Here is a 25,146-nt window from a genome sequence, read left to right as displayed (position 1 = left end):
AGTTTAGGGCCACTAGGAAGAAGCGAGGCGGCGGCAGGTTTGGGAATTCGGAAGCCCTCCGGCTGGGAGACGCAGGGAAAGCGGGACACAGGCTGCGCCCGAGGAGTCCCCGCTTCTTCCGGAGGAAAATTCCCCCCTCGCGAGCGTGGAAACCCGCCGGCGCCGGTGGAGGCGCCCGGGCGGTCGGGGGGGCGGAGCCGAGCGGAGCCGGGGGCGGGGCGGAGCGGGGGGCGGGGCGGGGCGGGGCGGGGCCTGTTCTGCCTCTGCGCCCGCGGCGGCCTAGAGCGCAACAGCGAGCAGATCGCTCGGCTTTCCCGCGTGTCGCCACCTTCTGCGGAACCCCCGCCTCCTCTGCTGCGCCGCCGGCTTCCTCCTCTTCAGGCTGCCGTCAGCCCGCGCGCCCGCCGGCTCCGTAATGGCGACCCGCAGCCCCAGCGTCGTGGTGAGCAGCTTGGCCCGCCGGGCCGTGGCGGCGGCGGCCGCGGCGGTGGCGGGCGGCCCCTGGGGCGCGCGGCCCGCAGTGAGGTCGCCGGCCAGGGTGGCCCGGGGAAGCCCGGAGGGGCGGGGGGGGGGGGGGCGGCCGCCGTGTCCCGGCTCGGGCTTTACGTCACGCGGGGCGGCGTGGGGGACGGATGGCGAGGTGCGGGGTGGGTGCGCCTGGACGGCCCTGGCAACGAGGGCCGCGTGTGGGAGGAGAGGGTGGAAATGGCGTTTTGGTTGACTAGTGCCGCTGGGGAGCGTGCTGCGGGGAGGGGCCGCGCGGGCCAGTTCGGGAATGATCTGGCGCGCCGCGGGTTTGGGCTGTTTATTGGGGGGGGGGGGCTTTCTCCGGAGAGGCCCTTCTCTAAACTGGGGTATGCTGCCCAGGTCCTCAGGGTTGCGGTGTAGGGGGCCCAGGCACGGGAACGACCACATGGGAGGGCACGCGGGGACTGGCATTTGTACCTAGTTCCGCAAATACATAGTGACTGTGCGAATGCGCAGTGCCCGATTGAATCCTCACAGCAGCCTTGGTAGCGGTAACCATGCCTTCCTCTTCACACACGAGGAATAGTGAGACGATATTAGGTAATTTTCCCACGGCCCAGAGGTAACCAGGTCTCGAATTCAGATACGCCTCAACCTGGATCCTAAGCTCTTTGATCCTGCAGGGACAAAAAATGCGAATCTGGTCCTTACCTCCAAGGACATTCATACCACCATCAGCCTCTCGTATCCTGTCTCCAACCTCATTGGTTCGTTTTGTTTCTCGAACAAGCTAAGCTGCATTCCCCTCCCACCTTTTGGATCACGTTTGCTAAAATGGCCAACGCCCCTCCCAAACAGTTACATGCCTTAGTCTGCAGCATCATCGTCGTTATTTTCACATTTACCCGATTACCTGTTGATTGTCTCTCCCACTAAACCATAAACTTTATGAAGGTCAAGGATCACCACCGTAACCCCAGCACATAGGACAGTGCCTGGCATGTAAGGAATTATCAATAATGGTTTGTTGAACTAACAAATAGCCACTTGAGCCCTAAAAAGGGAGGGATTCTGTTGATATTAGGCACTGTGGCTTAAGGTAAAGACCAGTGTTCTTAATGGAGTCTGGCCTGGAATCCTGCTTGTTTGGGCTGTTTACTAGCTGTGTGGCCTTGGGTAACTTACTTCACCTTTCTGGTCCTTAATGTATTACTGAGGTGCTACTGAAAAGATTGTAAGACTGTCTACAGTCTAACTGACTAAACAACTTTTCCATGGTCCTTGACTGGGAATAATAACATAATAGCTATCATTGTGTTTACCTATATAGTCCTATTTAGTCCTCAGGACAACCCTGTAACAATAGCATGATTATTTTTTAAAAGATTTACTCATTTATTTAAGAGAGAGTGGGGAGCAGAGAGAGAGAATCCTCAAGCAGACTCCCTGCTGAGCTCGGAGTCTGATGTGGAGCTCCATGCGAGGACCCTGAGATCAATTAGCATGATTAGTACCATTTTACAGAGCAGGAATCTTTGAAGCCCCTGAGAGGTTAAATTCATACCCACATGACACAGTTACTAAGAGGAACTCAAACCTAGGTCTCTCTCCAGAGCCCATGCCCTTAAAATGGTTCACTAATAGTAGATACTTAAAAAAGGGTGGGGGATGTTGTTTTTATTCAGTTGCTGAGGAAGTTAAGATACTTTTAGCTATGATGCCCCGCCCCAGCACGCAGTGAATTATTATTGCGAGAACTGGCTGTTAGTTTTGTTCGAACATTAAGATCTTCATTGTGTTTGCAGTGTTTGCAAATTCCTGTTCCTTTTTTAATTTCCTTCCCAAAAATGGTCTGCATGTTAGTAATAACAAACACTCACTTAGTGCTTACTATGTGCTGGTTTCTTTTCTAAGAAAAAGACGAAAGGACCAACCAGATCAGCCCAGGAGAGGGATCTTGGAGTTTTCCTTTAGTTTTCTTGTAGTTCATCAGGTAGTAACTGGGCCATGTCATGTGAGGAGAGGTTACAGATGCGCTAGTGTAGCCTTCTTTCTTTCTGTAATTTTATCCTGTGTGGCTTCAGTAGGATTCATATGCTGTAGGAGTGTCAACCACCTTTGTGAATATCAATAGTGAGACTCCATTGTTACTTTGCCACCAAATTACTAACATTTAGAATAATTTGCTACTAATAAGAATTCATACACACTTTAAATTGCTGTGGAACTACTCTCTTTAACAGTGTGCTTCTCATAATTGATAGGTATATATTTTTTTGTCCAGAATGAACATGGCTATTATTCCACTGTGCACACTAATAAAAGGAAAGATCACAGCGTAGGATAAGTTCATGTACTTGGACAGATAGTAGTTATGGGCCAACTTACCTAGGAGCAGCTAATAATTTACCCCTGGGTTGAATAGTCAAGAAAGCTGATTTTAGGGGTGTCTGGGTGGCTCAGTCATTTGAGCGTCCAACTCTTGATTCCTGCTCAGGTCATGATCTCAGGGTCCTTGGATCGAGCCCCGCATCGGGCTCCGCACTCAGTGGGGAGTCTGGGGATTCTCCCTCCCTCTTCCCTCCCCTAAAATAAATTTTAAAAATCTTAAAAAAAAAAAAAAGAATGCTGATTGTAATTCTTTTTTTTTTTTTCAAGATTTTATTTATTTATTTGAGAGAGAGAGAATGGGAGACAGAGAGCACAAGAGGGAAGAGGGTCAGAGGGAGAAGCAGACCCCCCGCGGAGCAGGGAGCCCGATGCGGGACTCGATCCCGGGACTCCAGGATCACGACCTGAGCCGAAGGCAGTCGCTTAACCAACTGAGCCACCCAGGCGCCCCTGATTTTAATTCTTATAATCTTTAGATTCTTCTAAACCTTTTATTTTTTTTTAAGATTTTAATTATTTATTTGACAGAGAGAGAGCATAAGCAGAGGGGGGCACAGAGGGAAAGGGAGAAGCAGACTTCCCGCTGAGCAGGGAGCCCGACGAGGGGCTCGATCCCAGGACCCTGTGATCATGACCTGAGCCGAAGGCAGACGCTTAACGACTGAGCCACCCAGGCGCCCCTCTTCTAAACCTTTTAATTCTTTAACCCCTAGAAGGGAGGGCAAGCAACTTATATATGTAATTTATTTGTAAGACTGATATAAAATTGGAAGATGAACATATTGCTAGCTTAAATTAAATTATTTTTACATTAAGAATTATGTGCATCAGTGATTCATAATTTCAGTTTTCTGATACCCTGGGTTATCACAAATTATCCCAAGGGGATGACATATTCTCTGCTTTGGTGTTTTTTAAGAATTTTAATTTTTTTTTTCGAGTTTTTTAAGAATTTTAAAGCATCTGAATATAAAAGGTAGAAATATGCTACCCAGCAATTTCTGCCCATTCTAGAAGCTTGGAATTGTTGTTGGCTACTAGGAATAAAATAAAATGTATTTTATCTATTACTGTACATCTTTTAATTCACATTTTAAGCTCATTTTAAGGCTCACTTCCATTCGGTCTTGTCTGGACCCATGAACATGGCTGTATTTTGACCACAAAGAGACTTAAGCAGTCCTAGTCACAGATGATGAATTGATGTTGCTAGTGTTATCTTAGGTTGAGTTAATTTCCTTGCCTGCTGTAATTTTAGATAACATATTTTTGTAATTAGAAATTTTATGTGTAGGGCGCCTGGGTGGCTCAGATGGTTAAGCGTCTGCCTTCGGCTCAGGTCATGATCCCAGGGTCCTGGGATCAAGTCCCACATCGGGCTCCCGGCTCAGTGGGGAGCCTGCTTCTCCCTCTGACCCTCTCCCCTCTCATGCTGTTTCTCGCTTGCTCACTCTCTAAAAAATAAATAAAATCTTTAAAAAAAAAAAAAAAGAAATTTGATGTGTAAACCACAAAAATTTTCACTATGAAAACTATTATAGACGTGACACACATAATCATTAAGAATTTGTGATGCCAGTTTTACTGGGAAGTAAAATTATTTTGGTAATCTGTGATAGCAAAAGTATTGACTATGATTCTAGACAAATGGTAGATGCTGATGTTACATATTCCAATAATCTTACGTATTGATGAAAGTACCGGTGTAGAGTTTACCGTTAACAAGTATATTACAGATAGGCTAGAATTTGAGAGCTGTGTTCTAAAGCGCCGAGGGGATGCGGTCAGATTTCTGAACTGTCTGAGTAACTCAGAGCTATTAGTAACCTATTCTTTGGTTTCCAGTTCAGCCAGAAATGGCCATAGTGGGAACGGTGGATCTGGAGACAAACCATTTTCATTTGTTTACCGCTTCCTGTGCTCACTTCTGGCAGCACATGTACCAACATTGTTTACCACTTCGTGCCCCTCCAAAGCGCTCCCCAAATATTTTGGGGTTGGGCTCTCCGCAAAGCCATCTAGAACCTTCTTTGTGGTCTTCTTTAGCCATTTTAGGTCAAGTTCTTGTTGACATAATAGCTACTCCCACCCAAATTCATATGTTGAAGCCCTAACTGCCAGTGTGTGCTATTTGGTGATGGGGCGCTTGGGAGGTAATTAGGAGTAGATGAGGTCATGAGGTTGGGGCCCTGGTCTTTTAGGAAAAGACACCAAAGAGCTCCGCCCCCCCCCCCCCCCCACGCTCTACTGTGCACATGGCTAGGAGAAAGCAGCTGCCTACAAGCCAAGAGGAGAGGCCTCAGGATGAAACCTACTTTGCCGGCATCTTGATCTTGGACTTCCCAGCCTCCAGAACTGTAAGAAATAAATTCCTGCTGTTTAAGCCACCCAGGCAGTGGTATTTTGTCATGGCATCTCCAGCAGACTAATACAGTTGTTTCAGATGTCGGTGACAGCCACGTGCTTAGACATGCAACACCAAGTCAGCAATAATAAAACAGATGTGATTTCCATTCATCCAGAAATGTTACATATTTTTCATAATCAATTACTGCCTGGTTGATATAGAAGGCTGTGCTAATTCAGTATCAGAGACATGCCAGTCTACTTTACTCAGTTTACAACCTAGGCAACAGAATATAATGATGAAGCTTGATATTGCTTTCAGGGGAGTCATTGGTGCTGGGTTCCAGGTTTGCCTTTAGTGCGTATATAACTGCTTTTGATAATCGCAGATTTGAGGGCTTGTCAAATTAGATTCAGGTACAAGTGACAAGCTTTGTTGTGCTGTATAGATGGGGGGGTGTGTATGTCTTCTAGATTGTAAGCTCTTTGAGGGATCTAAATGTAAAATCATCTTTGTAGCCCCCTACAAAATTTATTGCACTGTGCCTTAATCAAAGTGGATGCTAAGTGCGTTTTTATGTAATTTAATATATTGCAATCCGTTCCTATCAAAGCAGCCACTGGATTGTTAAGTAATCCGTATCAGATGAGGTTAATAGCAATATTAACCAATATCAGATGGGATACATAAGGGCTAATAAGATTAAAGGCCACCAGATATATTTCTGTCTAGCTCTTGTGGAGATTGAGGTTATTGGACCTGTTTAATGTGAAGCTTTGGTGTTTGGGGTGATAAAAAAAAAAAGTCCCTGTTCATTGAATTGTATCTTATTTTATTTCTTATCAGTGATCCAGGTGCAAGTGAGGCTTCTGAGAGTTTGAGTGCTCTCCTAAACTCCCACCATACTTCACATATTTCTTTTTCATAGCACCTTACCCCACCGTCTTATGGTTATTCATGTACATGTCATGTCTTCTATACGGTAAACTCTTTGAGGGAAGCCAAGTCAGATTTATCTAATCCTCTAGTATGTACATCATAGTAGATTCTCAATAAATATTTGAATATTAGTAATAAGAATGCAGGTTCTGGATAAGGTCATCACCATTTTAAAATTAGTATTCTAATATTTGGTCATTTTATATGGATTTAAAAAACTTGAACTTTTCATTAAATGTAAAATTGGGAAAAGTGATGTTGGTGCCTTGTCATCGTTTAAATAAATTGCTCTGTATTTAACTTTATATTTGAAATATCTATAAGTAGACATAATAGCATAACAAACCCCTATATACCCATTGCCCATTTTTGACAGCAAACTACCTATGGCCAGTCATATATTTCTTAAATTATGACCCCTATGAATATACCCCATTTATTTATAGTGAATTATAACAAAGTTGTGAATTCATGCCTAAAGTACCTCAAGCACTGCAAGGTTTTGTGCGTGCGTGTGTGTGTGAGTAAAGTGATAAAAGTTACTAAGTGAGGATACAGAGAAAGCTCTCAAGAGTGAGAGGGGTTCCGACAGGGTTGCTGACAAGGGCCTTTAGGGTTAGTATAGAAAGCTAACCAGGGAACTTAAATCCTTTTAACATCTCTATTGATAACACCTTCAATGGCTTACTTCCTTTTTAGGGGCTGGCGGTTCTTTGTTGGTCAGAGGTGATTATCACAAAGACACCCACCCGACCCACCCCACACACGCCTAGGGCAGGGTGGTCCGATTTGTTCCGATTTGTCCCCTTCTCTCTGGTTTCCTCACACCTCCACATTTTGGGGATTTCTGTGAGCCTGATCACTTAGCCCCCTACCTGTCTCTCCCTACCGAGCCTGGCCTGTCCCTTCCTCATTCCTCCCCCTGGAATAGTAACCCTAACTGCCCTTAGGGAATGGGACGATGACCACTCTGGCTGCTTCCTGCTGAAATGGGGCGGCGGGCTGTGTGGCAGTTAGAGTCTATCCAGAGGTCGGTCCAGGGGCTTGTGGTATGGCCCCAGGGGGTCCTGATGGGCAGCAAATGGTACACTGATCAGCAGATGCAAAAGGATGAACGTGACAGCGGAACCCTCCTACACTGTGGGTGGGAATGCAAGCTGGTGCAGCCACTCTGGAAAACAGGATGGAGGGTCCTCGAAAAGTGAAAAATAGAGCTACCCTATGACCCAGCAGTTGTACTACTAGGTATTTATCCAAAGGATACAAACAGTGATTCGAAGGGGCACCTGCACCCCAATGTTTATAGCAGCAGTGTCTACAATAGCCAAACTAGGGAAAGAGCCCAAATGTCCATCAACAATGAATGGATAAAGAAGATGTGGTGTATACATACAATGGAATATTACGCAGCCATCAAAAAATGAAATCCTGCCATTTGCAACAATGTGGATGGAGCTAGAGGGTATTATACTAAGCAGAATAAGTCAATCGGTGAAAGACAAGTATCATATGATCTCACTGATATGTGGAATTTAAGAAACAAGGCAGAGGATCATAGGGGAAGAGAGGAAAAAAATGAAAAAAGACGAAACCAGACAGGGAGACAAACCATGAGACTCTTAAATCTCAGGAAACAAACTGAGGGTTGCCGGAGGGGACGGGGATGGGAGAGATGGGGTGGCTGGGTGATGGACAGTGGGGAGGGTATGTGTTGTGGTGAGCACTGTGAATTGTGTAAGACTGATGAATCACAGACCTGTACCCCTGAAACAAATAATACATTATGTGTTAATAATAATAAAAAAGAACTATAAAGGAAAATTTCAGTAAAGCTTCATTTGACAAGCAAAAAAAAAGTATTAGGCCCAAAATTATGATCACATCCCTTAGATAAGAGCCCCAATTAACAATTTTGTCAAATAGATCAGTGAATATCTTGATCTTATTTAATTGATCACAAATGCCCCCTATTAATTGGGACACCTTCAAGCAATGCAAGTTTAAGAGTTTCTTTTTGCCTTTTGGGAAGAGTTATATTAACATGTTTTTTTTTTTTATGCTTGGAAGAAAACCCTTTTTATTATTATTTTTTTTAAGATTTTATTTATTTATTTGACAGAGAGAGACATGGCAAGAGAGGGAACACAAGCAGGGGGAGCGGAAGAGGGAGAAGCAGGCTTCCCGCCTAGCAGGGAGCCTGATGTGGGGCTCGATCCCAGGACCCTGGGATCATGACCTGAGCCGAAGGCAGATGCTTAATGACTGAGCCACCCAGGTGCCCCTATTTATTATTTTTTTTAAAGATTTTATTTATTTATTTGTCAGAGAGCACAAGCAGGGGGAGCAGCTAGCTGTGGGAGAAGCAGATTCCCCGCTGGGCAAGGAGCCCGATGTGGGACTCCGATCCCAGGACCCTGGGATCATGACCTGAGCTGAAGGCATATGCTTAACCAACTGAGCCACCCAGGCATCCCACATCAACCCTTTTTAAAAATTTTATTAAGTTTTTAAATTTTAATTCCAGTATAGGGGCACCTGGGTGGCTCAGTCGGTTAAATGTCTGCCTTTGGCTGGGGTCATGCATGTTCCCAGAGTCCTGGGATCGAGCCCCACATCGGGCTCCCTGATGAGTGGGGAGCCTGCTTTTCTCTCTGCCCCTCCCCCTGCTCATGCTCTCTCACTGGCTCTCTGTCTCTCAAATAAATAAAAATTTTTAAAAAAAATTTTAATTCCAGTAAACATAGTGTTATATGAGTTTCAGGTGTACAATATAGTGATTTAACAATTCTGTACATCAGTGCTCATTACTTTAAGTGTACTCTTAATCCCCATCACCTGTTTCACCCATGCTCCCTCCCACCCACCTCCCCTCTGGTAACCATCACTTTGTAAACAGTCTGTTTCTTGGTTTGTCTGTCTCTCTTCCCTTTGTTTTCTTAAATTCCACATATGAGTGAAATCATATGATATTTGTCTTTCTCTGACTTATTTTATTTAGCATATACTGCTCTCTGGCTCCACCCATATTGTTGCACATGGCAAGACTTCATTTTTTTTTTTTATGGCTGAATAATATTCCATTGTGTGTGTATATACACACACACAACACACACACACATCTTTTATCTGTTCATCAGTCTATGGACACTTGGGCTGCTTCCATAATTTGGCTATTGTAAATAATGCCATAAATATAGGGGTGCATATATTCCTTTGAATTAGTGTTTTTGTATTCTTTGGGTAAATACCCAATAGTGTGATTGCTAGATCGTAGGTTAGTTCTATTTTTAACTTTTTAGGAACTTCCTCCTGTCTTCCACACAGGCTGCACCAGCTTGCATTCCCACCCACAGTGCAAGAGGGTTCTCCTTCCTCCACATCCTCGCCAACACCTGGTGTTTCTTGTGTTTTTGAGTTTAGCCATTCTGACAGGTGTGAGGTGATATCTCATTGTAATTTCGACTTGCATTTCCCTGATGATGAGTGATGTTGAGCATCTTTTCATGTGTCTTTTGGCCACCTGTATGTATTCTTTGGAGAAATGTCTGTTCATGTCTTCTGCCCATTTTTTAATTGGATTATTTGGTTTTTGGGTGCTGAGTTTGATAAGTTCTTCAGATATTTTGGATACTGTCCTTTATCGGATATGTCATTTGCCAATATTTTCTCCCATTCAGTAGGTTGTCTTTGCTGAGCAGAAGCTTTTTATTTTGATGTAGTCCCAATAGTTTATTTTTGCTTTTCCTTCCCTTGCCTCGGGAGAAATATCTAGAAAAATGTTGCTATGGCTGATGTTAATTATTGCCTGTGCTCTCTTCTGGGATTTTATGGTTTCGGGTCTCACATTTAGGTCTTTAATCCATTTTGACTTTATTTTTGTGAATGGTGTAGGAAAGTGGTCCAGTTTCATTCTTTTGCATGTTGCTGTCCAGTTTTCCCAACACCATTTGTTGAAAAGACTGTCTCTTTCCATTGGATATTCTTTCCTGCTTTGTTGAAGATTAATTGACCATATAATTGTGGGTTTGTTTCTGGGCTTTCTATCCTGTTCTGTTGATCTGTTTGTCTATTTTTGTGCCAGTACCATACTGTTTTGATTACTACAACTTCATAGTATAACTTGAAATCTGGAATTGTGATACCTTCAGCTTTTTCTTTTTCTTTTCTTTTTTTTGAGAGAGAGAGAGAGAGAGAGAGAGAGAGAGAGAACGAGAATGGGGGAGGGGCAGAGAGAGAGTAGGCTCCACACCCAGCACTGAGCCCCTCATGGGACTCGATCTCACAACGCTGAGATTGTGACCTGAGCCGAAGTCAAGAGGTGGAAGCTTAATTGACTGAGCCGCCCAGGTGCCCCTGTTTTTCTTTTTCAAGATTGTTTTGGCTCTTCAGGGTCTTTAGTGGTTCTATACAGATTCTAGGATTATTTGTTCTAGTTCTGTGAAAAATGCTGTTGGTATTTCAATAGGGATTGCATTAAATCTGTAGGTTGCTTTGGGTACTTTTGGACATTTTAACAATATGTGTTCTTCTAGTCGATGAGCATGGACTGTCTTTCCATTTGTATTGTCTTCAGTTTCTTTCATCAGTGTTTTATTGTTTTCAGAGTATAGACCTTTTCACCTCCTTGGTTATGTTTATTCCTAGGTATTTTACTATTTTTGGTGCACTTGTAAATGGGATTTCTTTCTGAATTTCTCTTCTGTTGTTTGATTATTAGTGTATAAAAATGCAGCGGATTTCTGTACATTGATTTTGTATCCTGCAACCATACTAAAGGTAAGGGCAGTTCTAGTTTTTTGGTGGAGTCTTTAGGGTTTTCTATATGTAGTACCATGTCATCTGCAGATAGTGACAGTTTCACTTCTTCCTTACCAGTTAGGATCCTTTTATTCCTTTTTCTTGTCTGGTTGCTGTGGCTAAGACTTCAGTGGTGAGAATATCCTCATCTTGTTCATTTATCTTAGGGGGAAAAATTCTCAGTATTTCACCATTGAATGTGATGTTAGCTGTGGGTTTTTCATGTATGGCCTTTATTATGTTGATGTATGTTTCCTCTAAACCTATTTTGTTGAGGAATTTTATCATGAATGGGTGTTGTATTTTGTCAGATGCTTTTTCTGCATCTGTTGAAATTATCATATGGTTTTTATCCTTTCTCTTACTGGTGTGATCTGTTACACTGATTGATTTGCAAATATTGAACCACCCTTGCATCCCAGGAATAAATCTCACTTGATCGTGGTGAATAATTTTTTTAATGTATTGTTGGATTGGTTTGCTAATATTTTGTTGAGGATTTTTGTATCTATGTTCATCAGAGATGCCCATAGTTCTCTTTTTATGTAGTATCTTTGTCTGGTTTGGTATCAGGGTGATGCCAGCCTCATAGAATGAATTTGGGTTTTCCTTCCTCTTCTATTTTTTTTGGAATAGTTTGAGAAAAATAGGTATTAACTCTTCTTTAAATGTTTGGTAGAATTCACCTGTGAAGGCATCTCGGCCTAGACTTTTGTTGTTGGGAGTGTCAACACCCCCTTTTTTTATTAACATAAAATGTATTATTTCTTTCAGGGGTACAGGCCTGTGATTCATCAGCCTTACACAATATACAGTGCTCAGCACAACACATACCCTCCCCAGTGTCCATCACCCAGCCACCCCATCCCTCCCACCCCGCTCCACTCCAGCAGCCTTCAGTTTGTTTCCTGAGATTAAGAGTCTTTTATGGTTTGTCCCCCCCCCTTTTTTTTTTTAAGTAGACTTCATGCTGGGCGGGGCTTGAACTCATGACCCTGAGATCAAGAGGGGCTTGAACTCACGACCTGAGCTGAGGTCAAGAGTTGGACACTTAGGAGTGCCTAGTGGCTCAGTCAGTTAAGCGGCTGCCTTCAGCTCAGGTCATGATCCCAGGGTCCTTGGATCGAGCCCCGCATCAGGCTCCCTGCTCAGCGGGGAGCCTGCTTCCCCCTCTGCCTGCTGCTTCCCCCTGCTTGTGCTCTCTCTCTCTTTCTCTCTGTCAAATAAATAAATAAAATCTTTAAAAAAATAAACAGTTTAAAAAAAGAGTTGGACATAACCTTCTGAGTCACCCAGGTGCCCCACAAGTCAGACCTTTGACATTAAATATGATATATAAATCTAATAGTATTGATTGAAAATAAGAACTTTTGAATTAGAGATTAATTTTGTGTTTTGACAGAGATAGAATTCCTATTTTGGTGTACATCCCACCTGTTCTGTGTATAGCAGACTGCACGTCTGGGATGAACTCTGGGCAAAAGTCACATTGGCTTTGATTGAGACAAAGCAGACTCTTGAAGTTCTTAGGCTGCCTGCAAAACCTGTAGCCAGGCCCTGAGCCACTTTCGCAGAAGCTATAGTCTGATGTTACATAATTTTGAAGGGTCCTGAGTGGGTCCTGGTTTATGCTTGTGCAGAAGCAGTGAGTAACTGAGAAGAGGTGTTGAGTAAGCTTCAGGGAAGCCATTTTGGTGCTCTGGATCTTTTTAGTGTTAAAGCACTGTGAAATGGTACATTTTCATTCTTGTCCGGTAATAGCAGATATTTTCTGATGAGCCAGACTTGAATGCTGATCCTCTTATCCTACAGGATCTAGCAAGGTCTGTCTTTTCCCAAAACTTGAACTACATTTCAGTTTATAAAATTTATAGGGGCGGGCGCCTGGGTGGCTCAGTTGGTTAAGCGACTGCCTTCGGCTCAGGTCATGATCCTGGAGTCTCTGGATCGAGTCCCGCATCGGGCTCCCTGCTCGGCGGGGAGTCTGCTTCTCCCTCTGACCCTCCTCCCTCTCATGCTCTCTGTCTCTCATTCTCTCTCTCAAATAAATAAATAAAATCTTTAAAAAAAAAAATTTATAGGGGCACCTGGGTGGCTCAGTCGTTAAGCGTCTGCCTTCGGCTCAGGTCATGATCCCAGGGTCCTGGGATCGAGCCCTGCATCGGGCTCCATGCTCAGCGGGAAGCCTGCTTCCCCCTCTCCCACTCCCTCTGCTTGTGTTCCTTCTCTTGCTGTGTCTCTCTCTGACAAGTAAATAAAATCTTAAAATAAAATAAAATTTATAACAGGAGTACTTGCTTGTTAGAGAGTATTCTTGAAAAACTCTTGTAGGTGACACAGATGTCCCGTTTCCATTCTTTTTGTAGAGAATGTGTTCTGAAATATGCATGCTATGAATGTTTAGCAGACAGGTTAGCACTTCATATTAGAGGATCCGACATAATCTTTTCCCCCCCCAAAAATAGAATTTTTCTTGCTGCGTATGAAAGTAATACATGTTTGTTGAAAAACAAATCAGCAATGACTTCCAGCCACCCTCAGACCGGCTGCCAAGTGAGTGCCTCTGCTCTACGCAGCCGCAGGGCTGTGCGCCTCCCTGAGGCACAGTCAGCTGCCCGGCCCCTGTGCACAGGTGGAGGCTGGCTGAAGGGACCGGCAGCTGGACCAGACGACACCTACAGTTCCACTGACACCTGGAGAACTCAAAACAGCTTTGGGGACTGAAAAAGCGTGAACCTCAGATTTGTCAGAATATAATTAGGAATTCTGTGAAGAATATTATAAATCTTAAATAAGTACTTTTAAAATTTATTGAAAGCCAAGCCACCTGTCCTTAAGCACCTAACACAATGCTGACTGAAAGGGGCTCAGTAGATAGTAGCTGAAGCATCAAGATGTAATTATGGTTTGACCAATATTTCTTGAAAACTGCCAAAGCACTCCTATCATCAGCTTCTTGAATGTGGTTTGGAAGATATTTAGTCTTGACTATCATGTGAGGTAGAGTATTAAAATTCTGGTTTCTTTGAATGAATTTTAATTTAATGGTAAGTGGGAATTATAAATCAACTATGATTAAAAAAAAAAGTGAAATTGATAATGAAAAAAAGGCCAAGTCAATATTAAAGTGCGCAGTGTGCATGGGGCGCCTGGGTGGCTCAGTCGGTTAAGCGTTTGCCTTTGGCTCAGGTCATGATCTCAGGGTCCTGGGATGGAGCCCCGAGTAGAGTCGGGCTCCCTGCTCAGTGGGGAGTCTGCTTCTCCCTCTACCCCTCCCCTGCTTGTGCTCTCTCACTCTCTCTCTTTCTCAAATAAATAAAATCTTAAAAAAATAAAGTGTACAGTGCAGCAAGTATCCCCCTATAGTTGACCACTGATGGGTATGTTCTCCTCCATACCCACCCTTTCTTCCTTCACTTGTTCCTTTCCTCCTTCTCCTTCTTTCCCCCTTCCCCTCCTCACTTCTTTCTTTTATTATTTTGTTGTATTACAATTTTTGTTTGTAGATTTTGTTTTAATACATCTTTAAAAATTTCCCCATACTTTTTATATGCATGTAAAAAACACACATAATACCACAGATAATTTATTTTTCTCCCCCCCCCCCCTTTTTTTTTAGAGAGTGTGTGAGCAGGGGAGGGGCAGAGGGAAAGGGAGAGGGAATCTTTTTTTTTTTAAGATTTTATTCATTTATTTGAGAGAGAGAGAGCACAAGCAAGGGGGTGGGGAGAGGGAGAAGCAGGCTCCCCACTGAGCAGGGAGCCCGATGGGGGACTCGATCCCAGGACCCTGGGATCATGACCTGAGCCGAAGGCAGATGCTTAACCGACTGAGCCACCCAGGCGCCCCCACAAATAATTTCTAAGAAAGACTACTGAATTTTTAAAAAAGCAATATATATTCAATGAAGAAAATTCAGAATATACAGTATGAAGAAATAAAATCGTTATAACTCTTCTCCCCGAGATAATAGTTTTTATGATTTTATTGTATTTTTTCTGTATGCATAGGTGTATATATAGTATTTATAAAACTATAATCACAGTATATTTTACCACAGATACCACATCATCAGTATTATTAAATATTTTGTATGGTGGGTACTCGGCGTACAAAGACAACCAATATATGGTTCTACTCAAACAACCTTGGAGTATCTGCTATGAAGGCACATCATGAATTGATTATAACAATCTCAGACTTCTAAGGGTTTGGGTTTTTAAGAAATCACTTAGCTTTTTGGGTGATTCCCCCCCCCCCACTCTGAGGTGAGAGAGGCTGTTTGGATTTGGGGTGGGGAATAGCAGCTTTTGTTCAGTGTGACATTTTAGCTTGTTGGACTACAGTGTGTTAAAATTTTTTTTTTCTACAGTGTATTAAAATTTTTTTTACTAAAATTTCAAACATACTCAGAAGTGGAGAGAATAGTATAATGAATTCCCATATGCTCATCACCCACGTTTAAAATGTTTTCAGGATTTTTCCACATTTATCTTAACTCTTTAAAGTTTTTTGTTTTCGCTTTGCTGAACTAAAGGAAATTTCATATCATGTCATTTTATGTGTACAGTCTTAACTATTCATCTCTAAAGTATACATTTGATTTCTTATATAACTCTAATTCATAATCGTACCTACAAAGTTTCAGAAAGTTCTTGATGTGTCATACCTAAATGTAATGCTGTCACTGAAATAGTCATATTTCTTTTTCAGATCAGTGATGATGAACCAGGTTATGACCTAGATTTATTCTGTATACCTCATCATTATGCTGAGGATTTGGAAAAGGTGTTTATTCCTCATGGACTAATTATGGACAGGTTAGTAAGATCTTCAATCTCTTGTTTTTGTTTTTTTTCTTCTATTAATTTCAGGTGTCAGCAACTGTTTTAAGTAGTTGATATTTGAACATAAATTAGGCTAGCTTTTCAAATAATAGATGTTTTCTATTTTAGAGCCCTCTTTACAAACAAGGTGCAGGGAAAGCTTACTAATTACCCAGCGTAAGTCATGGTATACTGGGAATCTGTAGGGAGTAGAATAAAGTAAACATTGAAGGGAGATTATAGGAATCAACTCTAGTCACAGTCTTTGATTACTCAACCCTGAACAGGGTAATGGGCTGGGGCTAAATCACATGAATGGAAGGTCATATTTTGATTAGTATGCGCATCTAGCTTGAAAATTTCCCCTTAACTGAATTGCAGTGAAATACCTAACTTGGTATTTTAAGTGCTCGCCTTGTGTGTCTGGCCATTTTGGTTTTGATTTTAAGATGACGGTATCAATACATGTGTGTTGTAAAATATTCTAAGGAAAATATTCATGTATCAATACATGTGTGTTGTAAAATATTCTAAGGATTGAGGCTATAAATGAGAATAGGGTTCTCTCCTCTCAGCCTCCTGTGCACCGTCCTTCCCTACACACTAGTTATGCACATATACTCTATGCGAATATACATACAATTAACTCTTGACTCTCCCCAAAACTTAACTACTAATAGCCTACTGTTGACCAGAAGGCTCACCAATAACAAAGTCGATTAACACATACTTTGTGTGTGTATTCTATACTGTGTTCTTACAAGCAAGTAAGCTAGAGAAAAGAATAGTTGGTTTTTTTTTTTTTTTTTAAGATTTTATTTATTTGACAGAGAGAGACACAGCAAGAGAGGGAACACAAGCAGGGGGAGTGGGAGAGGGAGAAGCAGGCTTCCCGCGGAGCAGGGAGCCCGATGCGGGGCTCGATTCCCAGGACCCTGGGACCATGACCTGAGCTGAAGGCAGACGCTTAACGACTGAGCCACCCAGGAGCCCCCAAAAGAATAGTTTTTAAGAAAATCATAAAGAAGAGAAAATACATGTATAGTACTGTATTTATTTTTTAAAAATCCCTATATAAGGGGACTTGTGCAATTCAAACCTGTGTTGTTCAAGCATCAACTATATTTTATTTTAACACATAGGTATGTACTATCATATAGGTCTGAAATTTATTGGACACTTTTTCATATTAATATATTTAGAGCTATCATGTATTTTGAAGGTTGCATAACATTCCATTTTCTTTTTTATTTTTTTTTTTAAATTTATTTATTTGACAGAGAGAGAGACAGCGAGAGGGAACACAAGCAGGGGGAGTGGGAGAGGGAGAAGCAGGCTTCCCGCTGAGCAGGGAGCCCGGATGTGGGACTCGATCCGAGGACCCTGAGATCATGACCTGAGCCGAAGGCAGACACTTAACGACTGAGCCACCCAGGCGCCCTGCATAACATTCCATTTTCTGACTGTACCATAATTGATTTAAGCAGTCCTTTATTGATGGACATGCAAGATATCTCCATTATTTTGCTTTTACAGACCATACTAGAAGGAAACGTTTGGGCACTTGCTTCAACTTGATCCATGGGGAAATTCTGGGTTAAGGGAAGGTATTTATTGAATGTTTTGATACTGTCAGATTATCCCTGTAATTTTTACTCCCAGTGGTATATGAGAGTGCTCTCCTTTTTCTATAATCTCTTATAATACTGTATATTACCAGGGAAATATTATTTAATCAGAATTTGTCAATCTGATAGGTGGAAATGGTATTTTACTTTGCATTTTAAACATTTTTGTTAGGTGTTAACAGTGTACATGTTTTTTTGAAGGTTTTTAAGTTTTTATTTTCACTTTATGAAGCAAGCATTCATGGGGGGCAAAGGGTGTGTTTTGTGGAAGTTTAATGCCTAAGGGGGATGTTTGGTTACAAAGTTAAATATATTTCTTTCTTTTTTTTTTTTTTTAAAGATTTTATTTATTTGATAGAGCACACAAGCAGGGGGAGCAGTAGAGGGAGAGGGAGAAGCAAGCTCCCTGCTGAGCAGGGAGCCCAACGTGGGGTTCGATCCCATGACCCTGGGATCACGACCTGAGCTGAAGGCAGACGCTTAACCATCTGAGCCACCCAGGCGCCCCAAGTTAAGTATATTTCTTTAAGTTAATTTCTGTTAAATTCCTGATTTTATTTCTGTAGGACCGAGCGGCTTGCTCGAGATGTGATGAAGGAGATGGGAGGCCATCACATAGTAGCCCTCTGTGTGCTCAAAGGAGGCTATAAATTCTTTGCTGACCTGCTGGATTATATCAAAGCACTGAACAGAAATAGTGATGGATCCATTCCCATGACTGTAGATTTCATCAGACTGAAGAGCTACTGTGTAAGTATATCTATTCCTGAAACCAATATCGCACTGTTAACTAAAATTTAAATAAAAAATTTTAAAAATGTATGTTATATACATGTTTAAACATACGTTTAAACTGTATGTTTTTGAAGCTCTGCAAACTATACTTTCATGTTCATTTCACTTGGTTACAGTGAGATTTTCTAATATCTTCTACTTTATATCCAAGTGAATATTATCTTTTCCAAACTAGTCACCTTGGAGGCTATACACTTATTTTAAAGGGTTTTTGGTTTGGTTTTGTTTCTTGGATTTTTTAAAAACCCCTTTTAGGAGTTGCCGTTGGGACCTCGGAGGGGGGATATTTTTTGACTACACTTACCATTGGCAGATATCTTCTGTGGAGCTAGATTGGTTTTGGGGGCAGTGGTAAGTCATTTGCTTCCAAGTCTGATAAAGAAGGTGGGTCCGGGGGTGCCTGGGTGGCTCAGTCATTAAGCGTCTGCCTTCGGCTCAGGTCATGATCCTGGGGTCCTGGGATCGAGCCCCACATCGGGCTCCCTGCTCCGCGGGGAGCCTGCTTCTCCCTCTCCCACTCCCCGTGCTTGTGTTCCCTCTCTCGCTGTGTGTCTCTGTCAAATAAATAAATAAATAAAATCTTAAAAAAAAAGAAGGTAGGTCCGCAGTTTTCTAGAAAGCCCACGGGGAGCGGAAGCCCTGGCGCTCTGAAGAAACCACTTCTGATTCGGTTACTCTGCCTGTGTCCCATCGTCTCAGATGCTTCAGGATACAGACACAATAAGCAGTATTGGCAGTGGGACGAGCCCAAATCGGGGGGATCTGTACACGTGGATTTCATCATCCATGGTTTTTTTGGCCATGTGGATGTTTGATTTTTGTGAGTTCATGCTGCTGTTTGTTTCTGGTTGCGTGTTGCCATTGTACTTCCTGGGAGTTACTGTTTTCCTTAAAAGTGGGGTTTCTCTTAGCTTCTTCAAAGATTAGAATAAATGTTTGCTCTTTGCTGTTTCATGAATCTGTGTCGTACATCCCTGTAGAAACTGACCTTATGTTTATATTTTCATTGAAAATAAGACCACTGAACTTTCATCCTCATTCTCCCAGTTAATCATTTATTTGACCCAAATGTTTGACCTTTTCCACATTTTCATCAGTCCTTCGGGTGATTGGAGAACCATTTAAGACATTTTCTCAGGGGGGGGCACCTGGGTGGCTCAGTCGTTAAGCGTCTGCCTTCGGCTCAGGTCACGATCCCAGGGTCCTGGGATCGAGCCCCGCATCGGGCTCCCTGCTCTGCGGGAAGCCTGCTTCTCCCTCTCCCACTCCCCCTGCTTGTGTTCCCTCTCTCGCTGGGTCTCTCTCTGTCAAATAAATAAATAAAATCTTAAAAAAAAAAAAAAAAAGACTTTTTCCCTATCCCCTTAAAACTTTCGTGTTCATACACCATGACATTGCTTCATACTCATAGGCTCCTTGTAACTTGTCAGAGTCTTACATGAATTAGAGAATTGTTTAAATACGGAGTCTGGATTTTCACTCACTAGAAGTTAGTGAGTGAGCTGGTTTACACTAAGATTTAATTCTAGTCCGTTTTGCTGCTAGCAGTACGGCTGTCTCTCCAACCTTTCATGTCTTCTGGGCTTAGAGTCAAAACATGTACTTACAGTCCGTGGTATGATTTCTTTTTTTTGATCTTCTTAAGTGCCCCCCTCCACACACATACACATAAAAATCAGTCTTACTACTTTATGTCTTAGATTTCATTCCTTTCGGGATTTGCAACAGGATGTTCTTTGAAAAGAAAACTTGTAAAAAAAAAAATGAGGGGAGTTTAATATGTCTTTTTAAAGCATTTTATAGTTATAAGAACAATTTGAAGCCGTAGGAACAGTTTGACCCGTTAATGCCATTTTCTACTCTTAGGTTTTTTTCCTGTGCTTTTAGATCTTAGAGGATTATTAAGAGGAACTCCTCAAATGATAAAAAGAATGAAATCTTAAACATAAGCAAAGCAAGTTTTTAGGTTAGTTTTTACGTAGAGAAAAATATCTGTTCTGTTTTATGTGAAATTCTGTGTGGATTACTACTAACCAATAGAAATTAAAATCACATGCTTACTGTTGATTTGAAGTAACATTTCTGCACTATTTAATAATTCATCAGCTTGTCATGGAAGATATTCCCATGTACATATAAAAAACCAGATAACTTAATTTGATAAAATTATAAGATGGAAATTTAAAATTGTTGCAGCATCAGTAACATTGATGTTAGTATAGTTTCACATGCTGATTTTCCCCAGTTTGAAATAGTGAATTAAACATTTACTGATCTGTGCTAATCCGAAAGAAATGCTCCATGAACTATTAAGTGTTTCTGGAATATATAAAGAGCCCTAACAATATCAACACATCCAAACTAGTTTTCCTTCAAAATAAAAATTGCATTTTTTGATTAAAGAATACCTGTTTATTATGAAAGCCATACAGCCACAGGAAATAAAGAAATGAAGGAATGAAGTCACCCTAAATTCCACTACGACTTTTATTTCTAATATTTTAAAGAATATTCTGAGTATACACACACACACACACAATCATAGTTTACATACTCTTTTTAAAAAGATTTTATTTATTTATTTGAGGGAGAGAGAGAAGGAACAGTGGGGAGAGGCAGAGGGAGAAGCAGACTCCGTGCTGAGCAGGGAGTCCAGTGCGGGACTTGGTCCCACAACCCTGAGATTATGACCTGAGCCAAAGGCAGATGCTTTACTGACTGAGCCACCTAGATGCCCCACATAGTTTACATATTCTTCATCAGAGTATCTGGTAGGATTTTATTTGCTTAGTACCTCAATGGGAAATTGCCAGGGATTCCAAATACCATATTTCATTCAATCTAAGATACCACTGATGGTAAGACTTACCCTATTTTTTGTACTGCTAAGAAAGAAGACACTGTCGGTTATATTGTAAGTTGTCAATTGTAAGATGTTGATTTCAGGGACATTAAAATGTGAGTGTGCATCTTCGAGCAATGAAATGTAGTACTTTATATTCAAAGACCCTTAAGGCTCTGTGATATTCAGAAAAATGAAATAATCGATAAATATGCAAATGTATTTTTTTTCTTGTGAGTTCAATTTTGTAATAAATTTTTTCTTACTAATTTTTTGCATCATAAAAAGATGAAGCCTCGGGCGCCTGGGTGGCTCAGTTGGTTAAGCGACTGCCTTCGGCTCAGGTCATGATCCTGGAGTCCCTGGATCGAGTCCCGCGTCAGGCTCCCTGCTTGGCAGGGAGTCTGCTTCTCCCTCTGACCCTCCCCCCTCTCATGTGCTCTCTCTCTCATTCTCTCTCAAATAAATAAATAAAATCTTTAAAAAATAAAAATAAAAAAAAAAGATGAAGCCTCAGGAGGAAAAGTTACCAACAAGTAAATGTTTTGTGGCAATATTTTTGTGTGGGCCTTCAGCAGAGGGAAAATGAGCCTGATTTACTGTGTGTCCCGACAGAGTGGCTTACATTAAAATGAATTATTCTTAGGATTTGAAATCTTGCAGAAAACTTTTTTTTTTGAGTTCTGAATTATTATCTCCACATACATTTGAGAACAGGGAGGCGCAGAGGGATGAAGTGACTTGCCTAAGATCATACCGGTCTTTGATTTGAACCCACACCTTTAACTGTGCAGAACTCAGAGTCTTATTTGGGAAAATTTATAACTAACTTGAATCCTCTAATATGGGCTTCCTTTTATTTCTTCATTTTCTACTAGTCAGAAGTTTTTTTGTTTTTGTTTTTGAGCGGGAGGGGTGGGGAGGGGCAGAGTTGAGAGAGAGAATCCTAAGCAGGCTCCACGCCCAGCATGGAGCCCAATGTGGGGCTTGATCTCATGACCTGGAGATCGTGACCTGAGCCAAAATTTAGAGTCAGACACTTAACCAACTGTGCCACCCAGGCACCCCTCCTGGTCAGAGGTTCTGTATGCAAAAAATTCATCTTGCCAATTGTGGGATTTTTTTTCCCCCTCAGTTGCAGTCAGGGTGCATAAAGCTATAATTCAGTCTTGATCTTGGAAGTTGCTTGGTTAGTAGCTTGATTAAGCTGTTTAATATATCAAAGATGTAAATTACCTTACAGTAATTTGTAAGAAGGTGGCTATTTGAGTGAACTTGTTAAAGAAAAATGCAGAAAATACTGGAGTAGTTTCTTAAAGTGTCTCTTAAAAGAAGAGGTCAGTAGCTTTTAGTCTGACCTTCTCCTTCATATGGATTTATTTGCTGCTTTAAGATATGCTTTTTCTTTCAGAACAGTTGAAGTTAAATGTAAATGTGCCACTTTGATGTTGACACTAGTCTAAAGCTTATCTTCTGTAAAGCTAATCTCTCTCTCTCTGTATATATATATAAAGCAAGTGGGATGATTTATGTCTCTTTCCTGCTTATTGAATTAAGAGCACAGACAGGTGTGGGGGAAAGAATTTGTTCAGTTTAAATCGGAGGGAACAGGGATGTGTACCATCTCTGGTATAAGGAAACTTTAACAGAACTGGGGTCAAAAGTATACTTTGTAGCCATTTCCTGTGGATTTCCACTTTGATGTAGGCTGAGGCATTATATAAGCACCCTGTTTCTTAACATAAAGGTAGTGTTCAAGTTTTTTTCATATTTTTTTCTAGTATTATGTTGTGCTAAGTGGTGTCTTTGATTTGATTAGAGCAGCTCTGACCAATAGAACTTTCTGTGGCGATAGAAATGTTCTATATCGGTGCTGTCAAATACAGAGCCACTATCTGCTGAGCACTTGAAATATGTCTTGTGCAACAAAGGGCCTGAATTTTTAATTTTATTTCATTTCAAGAATAGTTAACCCTTGAACAATACAGGGTGTTAGGGGCACCAACCCCCTGCACAGTTGAAAATTCCTGTATAACTTTTGACTCCCCCAAAACTTAACTACTAATAGCCTACTGTTGACCAGAAGCCTTACTGATAATATAAACAGTGAACACGTATTTTGTATATCATATGTACTATATACCATATTTTTACAATGAAGTAAGCTTGAGAAAGGAAAATAATAAATTATTAAGGAAACCACAAGGAAGAGAAAATACATTGACCATGCTGTTCTGTATTTATCAAAAAAATCCACGTATAAGCGGGCCTGCACAGTTCAAACCCGTGACATTCAAGGGTCAGCTGTAATTGGCACATGTGCTTAATGGCTACTATAGTGGATAGTGCAGGGGATAAATGATCTAAATGCCCCACTTCAGTACCATCATTTTAAAATTTATTTTTATTTATTTATTTGTTAATATTACGTTCAATTAGCCAGCATATAGTAGTACATCATTAGTTTTTGATGTAGTGTTCAACCATTCATTAGTTGCGTATAACACACATGCCTTCCTTAATACCCATTCCCCCACCCCTCCCTTCTGTAACCCTCAGTTTGTTTCTCAAGGTTTGTCTCCCTCTCTGATTTCTTTCCATTCAGTTTTCCCTCCCTTCCCCTGTGGTCCTCTGCGCTATTTCCTATATTCCACGTATGAGTGAAACCATATAATTGTCTTTCTCTGCTTGACTTATTTCACTTAGCATAATCCCCTCCAGTTCCATCCATGTCAATGCAAATAGTGGGTATTCATCCTTTCTGATGGCTGAGTAATATTCCATTGTAGATATGGACCACATCTTCTTTATCCATTCATCTGTTGAAGGGCATCCCGGCTCCTTCCACAGTTTGGCTATTGCGGACATTGCTGCTCTGAACATTGGGGTGCATATGGCCCTTCTTTTCACTATTTTTATTTTTTAAGTAAGCTCTAGGCCCAGTGTGGGACTTGAACTCACAACCCCAGGATCAGGAGTCACACATTCTCCCCATTGAGCCAACCACGTGTCCCTCACTATCAGCATTTTTTTAACTGGTGATAATAGCTTTTTGTTTTGTTTTTTTTTTAAGCGACACGTTCTTTTAAAAAAAACTCATAAAATACAGGTAAATAAATTACTCCCTGGGTATATATCCTTCCAGACTTCTCTTTTTCTGCATCTATTTTTAGAAAATTGGATCTCTGCCATTTTTCATCTGAGGTGCAGTCTACCTCTAAAAGCATATGATTGTAATATTCTCACTGCTGTTGATACTTGATCAGGGTATGGAAAAACAGCAACAGGACAGAGGACAGTCACGATTAGGATGTGCAGAGAAAGCATGCTTGAGTGTGGCGGGCCGGGGCCTAGCTGGAGGTAGAAGGAATGAGTTTCCCAGTAACTCCACTCGGGCTCTGAAAGAACGGTCCCAGGTTCACTGCAGTAAGCAAGCTGCGAGGTGCTAAGCCCAGATTTCCTACCTCAGTACAACTCCCTAGTCTTGCCGTCTTGGGAGCTCAGCTTTGGGGATTGGCCTCTGCATCCTCTGCACACGGGAGGAGGCCTGTTTGTCCCAGGCTGGTTTTTTGTAGCCCTCTCATGGTGTGTTTTCCCATAGTTTTCTCTCCTCTTTTCCAATACCACGCTGCAGTTCTTGTTGCTGCCTGGAGGGTCACAGAATCCCTAGGGATATACAAATAGGAATAAACGAAGTTCCTCTATTTCTCTTCTCATCTTTTCACCCAGACTCAAGAAAGGTAATTGGGGGCACCTGGGTGGCTTAGTCAATTGAGCTTCTGACTTTGGCTCGGGTCATGATCCCAGGGTCCTGAGATGGAGCCCTGCGTCAGGCTCCCCACTCGGCAGGGAGTCTGCTTCTCCCTCTCCCTCTGCTTCCCCCCCCCCGCCCCCCCCCCCCACTTGTGCTATCTCTGTCTCTCAGATAAATAAATAAAATCTTTAAAAAGCAAAAAATTAAGGTAATTATACATATGAAACTAATACAACATTGTGTGTTAATTATATTTGAATTAAAAAACCCAGAAATCATCACTGGCAGTCTTAACACTTAAAAAAAAAAAAAAAGGTAGACAAAAGGGAAACACAGATGCTAAGGGTAGAGTTGTAGAC

The 25,146-nt window shown here is 41.6% G+C and overlaps 1 protein-coding gene across 2 annotated transcripts in view; it reads left to right on the top strand.

Annotated features, from left to right (window-relative positions):
- The first annotated feature begins 276 nt into the window (after positions 1 to 276).
- Positions 277 to 25,146, top strand: part of HPRT1 (hypoxanthine phosphoribosyltransferase 1) — a 38,926-nt gene continuing 14,056 nt past the window's right edge. For both annotated transcript variants that reach the window (XM_021684341.1, XM_044911998.1), the window contains exons 1-3: positions 277 to 442; positions 15,656 to 15,762; positions 17,963 to 18,146. In XM_021684341.1, coding sequence (XP_021540016.1) covers positions 416 to 442; positions 15,656 to 15,762; positions 17,963 to 18,146 — 318 coding nt within the window. In that variant the 5' untranslated portion in view covers positions 277 to 415. The remainder of the gene's footprint in view (positions 443 to 15,655; positions 15,763 to 17,962; positions 18,147 to 25,146) is intronic.

Source organism: Neomonachus schauinslandi, chromosome X (assembly GCF_002201575.2).
Source record: "Neomonachus schauinslandi chromosome X, ASM220157v2, whole genome shotgun sequence".
Lineage (NCBI taxonomy): Eukaryota > Metazoa > Chordata > Mammalia > Carnivora > Phocidae > Neomonachus > Neomonachus schauinslandi.
The sequence above is the reverse complement of the archived record's forward strand: the minus strand, read 5'-3'. Positions and strand labels throughout refer to the sequence as shown.